Here is a 13580-nt window from a genome sequence, read left to right as displayed (position 1 = left end):
AATAATTTGATCTTCTGTGTTTATGTATTATATGTATCCCAAAATATCTCATGCTTAAAGCAATTCACACTAGAAAATATCACCCAGAAAATAATATTCTGTGTCAGATTATACTTGCAAAAAGATAATAAAACACATATATCTAATCTTAACTCATTTTGCTGAATTGTCCATAAAACAGTTATTTCTTAGTTATAAAGCAGCACTAGATATTTTATTTATTTCTAGGCATTCGTATGTTTTCTTTTTTTTTTTCCAGTCTCCAGTCTACACTGAACACAAGGTAAGCCTAAAGTCTGATGCAGGATGTAGCTATTGCTATTTAAATATAATCAGGAGGTCCTATCACTTGTTTATCTCAGTAGATACTCTTTAAGTAGGGGTAATATGTACATAGCTCTTTAGCTACATATGCTTTTCTGATAAGACATCTGTCCAGAGAGAATCACTCTGTGAACTGAATTTGTGGTCTGTTGAAATGATATTCTTTGTTTCTAATCTTAGTGTTATCGCTTAAAGTCTTTTCACTAATTATCCCTCCTTCTAATTTAAAATGTATTGCAGTTTTCTTGTAATCAGTCAGGGTTGCACTAGTGTTTAATTCTACTTGAACTTATTGTAGTTTTTCTTTCTTCTAAGCCTACAGAAAGATTTTTAAAATTTATTCACACTGATTCCTTATTATTGAGAAGAGATCTAAATTATCAGCAAAGGAAGTGACCAATTCTTGGCCACCACATTGAGCTGGTAGATTGTAACTCAGGTCTTTGACTTCTTTTCCACTACTCGTTCCTAAATGAGCAGAGTTTTAGTCTTTTGTGACCTCTGCAACTTGCGCATTATTTTTATGCCTTTGAATAAGATGCAAATAAGATTTTTGTCTGAGTTTTATCTGCTACTACAATGGTTTATTCTACTCCGTTGACCAGCATTTCAAACTGTTATATCTTTTTGTTAATGATTTTCCTATCACAATCTCCAGTACTTCCCCAAACTCTATACATATGCCAGATGAGATTTATTTTTCAATCACATATAAGTCATCATATTGAAAACATTATTTGCATTACAAATTTTATTCACACTGTGATTGATATGGATTCTTTAACAAAGGCTCTGTATATACTACAGTCCTGGCCCAGCATGCAAGAATCAACTACTGTTTGTTGAGATGACGGAGATTTTTCCCAGTGGTCATTCTCTCACTATGAATGGGGAGGATTTTTCTTGAAGTTGTTTGTTGCCTTGACCTAGTCATCTTCAAATTTTAATGAATATTTGCATTTCTGCAAATGATGAGAAAAGGCAGGAAGGAATTTTTACACATTAACTGAAACCACAATAGAGAATAGAGAGAGGTAAAGGAGCATACCATAGTGGCTCAGACAGTGAAGAATTTGCCTGCAATGCAGGAGAACTGGGTTCGATCCCTGGGTTCGATTCCTGGGTTGGGAAGATACCCTGGAGAAGGAAATGGTGACCCACTCCAGTATTCTTGCCTGGAGAATCCATGGACAGTGGAGTTACAGTCTATGGAGTCAAAAAGAGTTGTATATGACTGAGCGACTATCCTGTCACCATATTTGTTTCAGTAAATTCTTCTATAGAGTCTTTGTCAAAATTTTCCGTGCTTTTTCATTATATATTCTTCAGTTCAGTTCAGTTCAGTTGCTCAGTCGTGTCCGACTCTTTGCGACCCCTTGAATCGCAGCACGCCAGGTCTCCCTGTCCATCACCAACTCCCGGAGTTCACTCAGACTCACATCCATCGAGTCAGTGATGCCATCCAACCATCTCATCCTCTGTCGTCCCCTTCTCCTCCTGCCCCCAATCCTTCCCAGCATCAGAGTCTTTTCCAACGAGTCAACTCTTCACTTGAAACTCCAAAAAACTGGAGTTTCAGCTTTACCATCATTCCCTCCAAAGAAATCCCAGGGCTGATCTCCTTCAGAATGGACTGGTTGGATCTCCTTGCAGTCCAAGGGACTCTCAAAAGTCTTCTCCAACACCACAGTTCAAAACCATCAATTCTTCGGTGCTCAGCTTTCTTCACAGTCCAACTCTCACATCCATACATGACTACTGGAAAAACCATAGCCTTGACTAGATGGACTTTCGTTGGCAAAGTAATGTCTCTGCTTTTCAATATGCTGTCTAGATTGGTCATAACTTTTCTTCCAAGGAGTAAGTGTCTTTTTTAATTTCATGGCTGCAGTCACCAACTGCAGTAATTTTGGAGCCCTCAAAAATAAAGTCTGACACTGTTTCCACTGTTTCCCCATCTATTTCCCATGAAGTGATGGGACCAGATGCCATGATCTTCATTTTCTAAATGTTGAGTATATGTTCTTAAGTGTAATTTAAAAACTACTTATTTTGTATTGTCTACAATTGAACCATTTATTTCTTTGGGAATTTCTTTAACACTAATAATTAAGCACACCATAGTCAAAGGCATCTTTACCAAGTATATAGACTTTCTCCTCTATCTAGCTTCCAAAGGTACTACAAAGATATTCAGAACACCAGTCTTGTCGTTGTCAATATTTTGAGGTGTGTGATGAGTAAATGAAACACCTTACATCTTTCAGTGGTAGAACTGTCAAGGAGTGTTTATCTTTTTTGCCTCTCACCCCCCAAATGTAGACTATTTCAGAATGCATTACAGAGGAAATAAACAGTTGATTTTAAGTTAAGGATGAGCCTAGCAACCATTTGCACTATATTGATGTCAAAAGTACCTCTCTGCCAAGCTCTAAAATGCATCTTCAAAAACTACTGAAAATATCCAAGAACTTTAGTGATGAGCTACAAATGGACTTTAGTATTGATAAACAAAAGTCAATATGTATAGTGAAAGGACAACTTACTGTGATAAATGGGCCCACCATCGTAAAGATCAAATTATCGACTATCTATGGCAAGGAAAAACCTGTCTATAGCTAACTTCTACAGGTGAGAGGAATTCGCCACAACAGCAATTCAGGGAAAGCTCAAAGCAACATGTAAGGAGAATTCATTAAAAATACATACAAAAGTAGGCAGCAATACTCTGTTAAATATATCTGTGACACCAGGCTACTATATTTCTTTGGCCAGGCTTGAGTTTACATCTTTTCCTTTTGCAGAGAACGAGCTCCTTTTAGGCTACTCATATTACTTCTCAATGAGATTTAATTCAAATTTTACTTCCTAACACACCCTATTGCAGGAGAATTACCTCTGCATTCCTTAAAAACCATGTTACTTTTGGAATATTCTCTCTAATGCTCCTATTAGTTAGTTTCTATTATAACTCAACTATATCACAAGTTGTATGTGGGCACCTTAGAAATGCCTCATTTTTTTATCCCCTCACATGATCTAGCACAGAGCTCTACCCTGGGCCTGATAATCACCAGATCAATATTTTTTTTATTTCATCATTTTTGAAATTATTCATTAGAGAAGCCTCGGCCACACATCATGTCAAGAGTTAAATGATGAAACGTCACACATCACAAGAAACACCCAAAAGAATAATTGCAAACACTGGCCTATCAAAAAAAAAAAAATAGTGGAATGGCAATAATTAACCTCTTCAATGTCTATTGTTCCCAATTGACAGAATGTAAGAATTTCTTCCACAGTGAATTTAATCGGATACTCTATAAGCTACCCAGTAAAAACTAAAAGGCAAATCTTGTACCATCTCTCAAATTTGGAAGCAAAAGTGCAATTAAGCCAAAGATCTAATGAACAACCCTTTCTACTCTACTACTCTAGTCTACTACTCTAGTCTACTCCCCCCACCACAAACAACACCCTCCAAAATCTTTCTGGAGACAAAAATACCCGCAAAGGTACCTTATAGTGTGAGTTTAATAAAGTTCATGCAGCTAAAACTATTGATACATCTAACTTTCCTGTTTTCTTGAAAGATCTGGAATGTCAGTTCATCCTGGGACTACTTTATTGCCACTAAATCTGGTGGTAGGCATGGACTTTGTTGTTCTAATACCATGCTCTCTTCAGCTCTTTGAGGCCTCTGTATCTAGAAGAGCGTTTTGGCAGAATGAAAATCAAGAAAGTAGGCCAGAAAATTTTGACCAATGTAATAGTATTCTGCAACTTTGATGCATTTAATTATTCCACTTAAACATTTCAAAAAAATCTGTGGATTCAAAAGTAAAATTAAGTATGATCTAAACTGAGGAAAACTAAAAGCAGTGACACCAAAATAACTACTTAGGCCATACATACTACTTAGCTCTGCTTCCAAGTCATGGAACATTACCACTTTGTAAATATACATCTTTCATCTCAAGTGGGCCTAAACAAGAAGCTGAACAGGTCAAGCTGAAGATAAAGCATATATACTCTTGAATCAGAAGGACATCCAGTATGGTACCTCTGCTTCATTCATTTGTTTATCTATTTACTCATCACACAAATCCTTAAGAATACTTTCCATAGCCTAGGGCATACACAGGTGAATAAAACAGACATGGTACCTACTTCCATGTTTGTTTGTTTTCAGAGAACTCAAAATGAAAAGTTGTGCTTATTTATTCAAAAATCAGAATTTTGAATAGTTTTTCTCATATTTTATTCCCAAATTAAAAGTGAATTCTAATTCTGTGCTTGCCCTTCCACACAACAAACCGGCATTATTGGTATTCTGAAAGGGTGGGTGAAACTAGAAAGGATATTTAGAACAGAAACATGTCACTGGTCTCCTTTAAATGTGTGTATATGGGTTTCAGGTTATGGGCACCACTGCTGTGCACAGTCCATGAAAACAAGACAGGAGTCTGGGAGGTGTGAGCTCTCCTAAGGCTACTTTGGCCCTCAGGCAGCCCTCTGCATCACTTATTGAATGTGTGAAGTAACACCAGCTCTAGCCTCTGCATTTGCTCCCTCATCTCCTAAGGGAGGCTTACAAACAGCAGCCAGCCCACTGCCCTGGGCCAACAGATTATTTCTTATTAAATATCTATGCTAAATATATATATATAAACATCTTATGACATAAATATATATTTCCTCTATTGCATTTATGGCTTATAAATAATATGTTGTGTGTGTTATCAGTACCTGAGGAGACAGTGGTAATTTTCACCAAAGAAATCTGTGATAGACAAAAGTCCGTACTGCTTGGCTTTAGATGAGTATGACATAATTTATATTATTTAAGGCTTGCTTTGTTTTGTTATTCAGAGTGTCTTCATGAAGACCACATCTACTTTTCCTGATTAAGTGATTCCTTGAACAAATATAATAGGGAAATATGTTACTTGTAGAAAAGTGTGGAAACTTAAGCCTGTGCTTCTCTAACAGAGCTAGTAGTTGTAATGTGTTTATAGGAAATTTTATATTCCTATTTTCGCTTTTGTTTCTGTGCATAATTCCTACTCAGAAAATATCTCATTGTAGTTGTGTGAAGACCTGCCATTCAAAAGATCACCTCTCCTTATTATCATTTGCAATGTATTTATCCTATCTTTTAAAATTTATTTTTATAGGGATTTTTTATTTGTGTTTGGAACCATCATTTTTAATTGGATGAAAGAAAACCAAAATGCATGAAGTGTTCATCCACTGTGATTTGTGTGACAAAAAGAACCACTGCACCAGGACAGGGCTGGTCCTGTTGCTATTAATTGACTATACTCTTTTAGATTTATGCATTAAAAATATGCTTTCTGTTTCGAAGGGATCACTTTGTTACTTTGTAGCTTTTAAGCTGATGCTACGAACTTATTTTTCTTCTAGATAAAGTCTCATCTATAGATTTTTCAACTAATTACATGTCTGCCAATACATACTTAGAGGATACATTTTATTTCAATTTATTATTTGTGTTTATGTAGTGTGTCCCTGGAAATATCTGTGGAAATGAAAGGAAATGTTTAATGGTGTTTATTACTACTTTCTCATCGCCCTTTTCTCTTTCTTTGCTCTCTCTTTTTTAATAGCTCCAGTCAGTTCGGTCAAGCATGACAGCAACTCAAACTCGGCAAACTTCCAAGACACCGAGGACATGCCTGACAGATGTGTCTTGGAAGAGTCTGAGAGTCCAGGTGAAAGCCATTTAAAAATAGTCAAGTATAAATGATAAATTTGACACAGCTTTGGGGTCCTTGGAAAGGGGTGGGGGGAGAGGACATTGTAATGCTGTTTTCTTTTAGCAGCTGCACTGTCAAATTAATGGTCACCTCCAGGGGTCACAGTGTGGAGCTGTTATCTTTTCCTCTTTCATCAAGAATTCAGTTGGAGGAAGTACAAAGGCTTTATGACTGAGAAGGGAAGCTGACACTATTAGTTCATTATCATCAATTTTAGGCTAAACTGGTTAATAGGAGGCAGAGGTTGGAAACTTGAGAAATAGCAACATTTTAAAATATTTCAAGTGATGGAATCAAGAGGAAGTGGAGAATTAGGGAGAAAAGAGAAAGCATTCAATAAAATTTACCCTCTGTCCAGGTTACTGATGCTTGTATTTTCTTTGTAGAAAGAATAGAAATGTACTGGAAGGATACGTCCAAGAAAACTTAAGCATGAGTTTTTCTTTCTGTTTTGTTTTGAAGCCTGCCTGGTCTTAACAACGAACTAATTAAGAGGGGAAAAAAAAAGTTATGAGAGTTGCAAGACAATTCCTGTCTCACTACAAAACCATTAAATGCTAGAAGATGCCTTATTAGTATGAGCGAGTTAACTATCTTCCCTCCCTGAACGTTTTTCTTTGCTGTTTTCTCTGGCTGCTGTGTACCCTCTACCCTCTCGCATCTTTGTGTGCTGATCCATGTATCAGATTTTTGATTCATCCTCTCTGTGGTCTGTCAGCTTAGTTAAGAGATTTCCAAATCTTGCAGCCTTCGCTGACAGGGGGCAGCTGCGAACAGTCCCCTGATCCTTCCCCGAGGAGAGCTACTGAGATTTAATTTTCAGTGAAAGGTGCAGCCTGCAATCTATGTCAGGTCCCCTAAGTCATCTTGGAACCCCAGTTGGCCCAGTGACAATGGCTTGTATTTCAGTCCCCTCCACTACACCAAGATTCCTCAAAAGACGAACTGCTGCTGTGTGTCTGTTCTCAGCCACACTTCTGCCTCAGCATCCATGGGGCTGAGAAATGGCGTCTTTAGCAATGACAGAAAATTTTCATCAGCACAACAGCCCCACCCGCTGCCTTACAGATGTGTCCCACATGAAAAGGGAGAGAGTAGTGGTAGCATTTTTAAATTACTTTTAGTTCTGACTACAATTGTCTGATTTTGATTAGGTTTTTAAACTGTGATAATCAACAGTTTTCTATCAATCACCTTATCAGGCAGTTAAATCCATGAGTGAAGTTTTTACTGAAGTGTTCATTGTTTTTTTTTTTTTTTTTTTTTTTGCAAGAATAGATCAGCTTTATGCTGTTTTAAAACTAGAATAAATTTTGGTCATCCCTCAGTATGAATGTAATTGTGGTGATATTAAAATATAGCACAGTCTATCTGATTGGCATAAACAAAAAGATATATCAAAAAAAGAAAGGTCAATTAGAAAACAGAAGTGTTGATAAAGAATCTTAACTTAAAAAGTGAGTACCATTCTATATATTGGACATCATTAAACTGGTAATAAAGAATGAATTACTCTGGCTTTTTCTTCTGTCCATTCCTGCATTTTAAGACATCTAGCCTTATAGGCCTAGAAACCTCTGGAGAGTTCACTACTGGTCTCACTGCCTTCCACTGAGAATTTGTGGCTTGGTTGTCATGGAGACATCGTATTTCTCCAAGAATTGCTCATATTGATCCGTGGCCGGGCGTAAATGGCCAAGCGAGTGTGAGGAATAAAGGGGGCTGGGCAGTCCTATAAAATGACCAGGGCTTGTGGGGTGGAAATAAGCTCATAGCAAACACTTAGGTAAAAAGAAAGAAGCAGTTTTATTTTGTTTCAAGGTTTCTTTCTGCACTTTGGGCCATTGTCTTCCTTCTCTATGAACTGAAAGAAACTTGTTAGTCACTTGTCATGTCAGAGCCTTGGTGCTTGTCCTGACACAGCTGTCAGCCTTGCAGCTCTGTGCAGTTCAGGGACACACAACAAAGAGGCAGTGGCATGAATTATTTATTGCTCCTTGTGTGGATAAAATTCTGTGATAAGAAATTAAGACACTTCTGACAGAGATGCTTGTTTAGTAAGAAAGATTTTGATGATAGAGTGCGTTTCCTTGAAGTATGAGCATTTGAGAAACAAAATTCTTAAAACTGAACATGAAGGAAGATTTGTGAAATTGGTGGCACGGTGGGACTTCCCCTGAACCATGAAAATATGACTGGCTGCTTCTCAACGTCCAAAAATCAACTTTAAAATATCAAGTCGTTCAAATGTAGAGCTCCAAAAGTATAAACATTACTTTGGTGGTCTAGTGACCTCTATTTACCATGTATAGGTGGTGTTGCTCTGGAAAGCATGTTAAACCACCTTTGTTAGAAGAAAAAAATAAAATTTGGGATCTTTAAGTGGTAAGGTTTTAGAAGATGTCCTCAAAACAGTAGAAGTGCTTCAGTAGCTAAGCTTATAACTGCATTATTATATTCATTATTTCTTGTATGGAAAGAAGCATATTTAAATCTGAATGAGCTAATCTTACCATTTTCACTTGGAATATTTCACTTAAAATTATTTTTAGTGCTTTCATATATATGCAAATCCCCTAGTTACAAAGGTGGATGTGATCAGTCTTTTTGCCTTTAATGGATATTGACCTTACATTGCTTTATTTATGCAATTCTAAATAACAAATATATTTATTATATCATTTTTAATGAATATGTCAGTTGTTCAAACAGCACCCAGAAAGTGAAAACAAAATCATTTTTCTACTCAAGCACAGTTCAAGAGTATTGCATTATATATTGTTCTCTCCAGGTAAAGTCTTTTCTTGGCAAATCCTCTAAAACATCATTTTACTGAAACTTACATAGCTTTATATTGCTCCTATCAACTAGTTTGCATCTGCAGGGAGTAAGAAACTTACAGTGCAGAGAAACTAAATTTTTTTTTAATGAAGTTGAAATTTTTAAACTGTTGATGGAGCATTTAAAAATGCCAGTAATAAAATCAAATTTTTAGAATTTATATAAAACAGTAAGATTGACTTTGTGAATTATCTTTGAACAAAATGGGTTTTAACTCAGTATGTAGATTATTTTTTTGTTGACATCACTGCTTCACCAGCTGGGATGACCCATTTGTAAATGGGCTGGAGCTTGCATATAGGTCACAGTTTAGATGCCTGATGGAGTGGTCATTCACCTCTTCTAGAGGGCTCTACCTTATTCATCATGCCATTGTGATCTCTTGATTGGTTCAAGTTGAATACCCAGGTGAGTGCCTGCAGTCCATTAAGGTTGGGCAAAGCAGCTTTAGACCACAGCATTCTTGTTACTCTGACCCTGCCAGTGAACCTGGAGGTCTTGTCTGATAGGTTAAAGTCTCCCTCAGCAGTGTCTTTTCTTTGGAATAATTCATTAGCAAAGACTTTTGACTCACAGGTGAATCCCAGATTGAAGTTTCTGGCTTAGACTCTGTGAAGTCTACTGGCTTCTTCACCAGCATATATACATTCATGGAACCTGTGGGAATAACTTTGATGTCTAGTAATAGAAGCACTGAGACAACATGTGAACTTACAGCTCCCTTTTTTGTGTTTTTAGGGCCATTAGGCTTTCTTTCTTTGGCTCTTTAAGGCCTGGTCACTTCTGAATCTGAAAGATGTTATCACAAAAATAGTTCAGTTTAGTATTTTGTTGGCTAACTTCTTATTAACTGTTTAATGCACAGTGATTGTATATAGCCCAATCCCTGATCTCCAGAATATTAAAAAAAAAATGTTCTTGGCCCCTTATTTTTGTACTCATGATGATAAAAATTTAGTGTGATGTTCACAAATTTTATCCAAGTATTAATGAGAAACCTTGAGCTTTTATCACCTTATTGGCTTGGAAAATTAAGAATTTTAGTTACTAGTGCACCAGGGAGAGTGCACTTAAATACGGCTTCAGCTGAAAATAATAGTGACAAAAGAGAGTTTGGAAGTACAAAAAAAAATGCATTTTAAGATAAGCATTTTTATGTCATTCTGAAGTAGTTTATAATCAGTATGCATTCTGCCATTAACAGAACACTTTAGTGGTTTTTATATAGCACATTATGTGTGTAGATCTACATACATCATTGTTAATATTATATTTGCATGAATCTGATGAATAAAACTAGGTTTCTTACTGTTTTGTAGAAGATACTGCATTGTGAAAAACGAAGCTTTTTTTTTTTTTTTTTAACACTATTCTGGCTCATGAATCACCAGCAAAAATCAGGTAACAGAAAGTAGGACAGATTCAGGAGTGGAGTGCTGGAGATGGCTGATGATGATGCATGAAGCAGAAAAAATGTAGAATGTGTGAGCAGCCCATCAGTCATAGCCATCAAGAACACACTTCTTATGACTAGTGCTAAAAAAAATGTTCTAGAAGAAGTAAGAACAATTCCAGTAGTAAAAAAATGTAAGCTCTATCTTCTAGTTGTGTTTAACAACTTCAATATTTTAAATAATTTACCAAAAGGGAAAAAGCATTAATCTAATAATTTTTAAAAGATAGAAAATTCTGGGCATATATAACTAATACATACATAATACAATATTGAATACTGGTTTAGCTAATGTACATAATCAGCTCTTTGAGTTTTTGCCAGTAGAAATGGGAGTTGCTATGATTGGTCACATTATTAATATAAATGTGTTTAGAAGTAGTTAACTGAGGCACAATGCTCTAATTAATCAAATTAATTTAATCAAGTGAATTTTTTTTTTAGCCTGCAGTCTGAGAAATACATTCTCAGAAAGAATTCTATAGCTCAAAGCATATTTCAACTGATATTTATACCATTTTGTCATAACACTGCCATGGTGAGCTTCTCCAAGAACAATTCAACTGCTTGAAATTTATGGAAATTTATTTATTTCAAACTCAATTAATCTTGTTGACAACTTCTGATCTTTCTCAGTGATTAAAAAAACCATATTGATAATATGTACAATTAAAATACAGTTACCTGAAGCTTGGCTTATAAGAATTTCTTTATTATATTAACATTTTATTTTGTATAGAGAAAGAAATGTAGAAATTATGAGTAACTGCTTTCTTCTTTCCTTCTTCCCTTTCTTGCTTTATATTTTTCTTCATTTCCTCCCTCCTTTCATCCTCCTCTCTCTTCCACCTTTCCTCTTACCCTTCTTTCCTCCTTCCCTTTCTTCATTTCACCATATAACCCAAGAATTTTGTTTTCTTTCCAGGTAAACGAAAGCATCATTTATGGATAGAAAAGGTGTGCTCCTGCAAGCTGTGCTAATTGTAACCTCAACCGTAGGAACTGGATTTGGACAAATTAAGAAAACTCAAACATGCCATTTGTTTATCATTGTATATATAAGCTATGTTATTACCAGTCTAGTTATTAATTTGTGATAGATTTGCCGGTACTTTGTTCAGAGTCATCACTGACCAAAAATGTTCAAATTCCTCTAGTTTTAGGAAATCATTGTCTAAATCATTTCATGATTCCAACAAGTAGAGCTGCCCACAGACACAAATTTAATACCATTTTAGAATTTTCTTCCAGTTTACAGTTCCTGAATTATATAACCCCATTTGCTTTTAAACAATATAACAAACAATTCTTTTAAATTTAATGTTGCTTAAATGTACTTACTCTAAAACTTTACCGAATTTGTTTGATTTGTTAGGTGAGAGCATTTATGTTTTAGTAGATGCTTTAATTTGAATCAATCATCCTACAGTAAATCTCATCTTTAAGCATGAAATGTTGTCAACAAAGTAGCCAATTCCATTTAGTCATCAATTAGCCCAAATAAGTGATACACAGTATAACAGAGACCAATCTTGTGCAGTCAAGTTAATTTAGACTTCTAATGACATAGAGGCTAATGTCTTTAGCTAAAGGCGGATTTTGTTGGCCATATAGATGTGAACTAGGGAAGAGGAAACTACTGTTAGCACATCACAATTGATCCTTATTAAGTATAAACTCTTGTAGTTCTATTCCCAGAAAGAAGCTTGACTTTCTATTCCCAGAAAGAAGCAGGAATTCTCAAACTAAAATATGTGAAGCAATATAAACAGGAACAGACGTAAAGTGCTGATCTATTTAGGCCTTCAGTGATCTGATTTATTTGCTGTGATTTATATTGTATAATTCCTGAATTTATAGAAAATCACAAAGAAGATTATTAGTGTGCACGAGTACAAATATTGACTAATCCATAGAAAAATAGAATTAATATGTTAAATATATGATACATATCTTTATATATCTATCTAATAGGGAAATTCTAGTCACTTCAACAAACATTTTTTGGGGCACCAGCATCAGATTCTGTGCAAGGGAGGATGCAAAGAGCAAGATACAGGGGGAGATTAAAGAATAGAACTATAAAATTGAAATAGTATGGTCTCTGCCCTTAAGGACCTTACAATTATTGACCTAAGTGAATATACCATAACTAGACATCAGGTGACTGTGACTTTTTAAAAATAGATAAAAATATGTGTTTTTTTTTTTTTGCCCTAAAAGATATTACTTGGATTTACTTTTGAGTTTTATTTCAGTAACATATTGTTAAATGAATAATGATGGAAAACTATCATCCTTTGAAAAAATTATATATATGTATGTACTTTCCTCACCCTCTGAGGATTGTCAAAAGCCACTTAGATCAAATTTCAAAATAAAAGGAAGGTTGTAAGCTAAGCAGTAGAACACAGTTTCTTGCATGCTGTATACTGGTGCTGAAAGCCATTACAAGGAGTACTTCCCAAAATATTTTTAATGATAGTAATATCAAATAAAGATATATCTTCTCAAAAGGGCAATTTTAATAGTTGTAACCATTAAATATGTTGATTAAAAATAAACTTCTTTGTTTTTATAGCTATGTTTTCAAAGAAGAATAAAAATAAGTTTAAATAGTTGCCATATTAAGCATTTTTTCAGGTCCAAGGAAATCAATATTGAATCCTTGATGAATGTTTTATTATGTCACCAGCTATAGGAAATTAAAAGTAGCATAACCCTGGCATCACTAAAGAGATTTTTAAGATTTTGTTGGTATCACATTTTATAGTTGCTACGATTTAAAAATTCCTATCAAATGACTCATTAAAATTTCCTTTTATTAATATGAATTCTGGAAAACAACACCATTAAATATAAAAACTTTTAATTTCTAAAAATGAGAATTTTAGAGATAGACACTTAAATAGCATTCCCTAATATCAATGTGCAAGAGTATCTATGATACAGACCTACTAGTCTGTTTAAAAATAATGATATTGACTTATGTTCAACATGTTTCAGGAATTTCTGTTGCAAAGAGAATTTGAAATAGTAAATTACCACACAGTTAAATAGAACACTCTTAGAGTACCACAGCTAGAAACTCAAAACTGACTGCCTCTTATCTAGGTGTTTATCCTTTAGTATGTCCAGTCTTAGGTAACAATGCAGTTATTATATTAGCAAAAGAACCT

At 35.1% G+C, this 13580-nt stretch overlaps 1 protein-coding gene across 1 annotated transcript in view; it reads left to right on the top strand.

Moving 5' to 3' along the window:
- WDR72 (WD repeat domain 72) overlaps positions 1-12981 on the top strand; it is a 197778-nt gene extending 184797 nt beyond the window's left edge. Inside the window, exons 18-19 of the mRNA XM_040226552.1 lie at positions 5958-6062; positions 11327-12981. Coding sequence (XP_040082486.1) covers positions 5958-6062; positions 11327-11382 — 161 coding nt within the window. The 3' untranslated portion in view covers positions 11383-12981. The remainder of the gene's footprint in view (positions 1-5957; positions 6063-11326) is intronic.
- Positions 12982-13580: the final 599 nt, after the last annotated feature.

Source organism: Oryx dammah, unplaced genomic scaffold (assembly GCF_014754425.2).
Source record: "Oryx dammah isolate SB20612 unplaced genomic scaffold, SCBI_Odam_1.1 HiC_scaffold_26, whole genome shotgun sequence".
Classification (NCBI taxonomy): domain Eukaryota; kingdom Metazoa; phylum Chordata; class Mammalia; order Artiodactyla; family Bovidae; genus Oryx; species Oryx dammah.
Note: the sequence above shows the minus strand (reverse complement) of the source record. Positions and strands in the feature narration are given on the sequence as shown.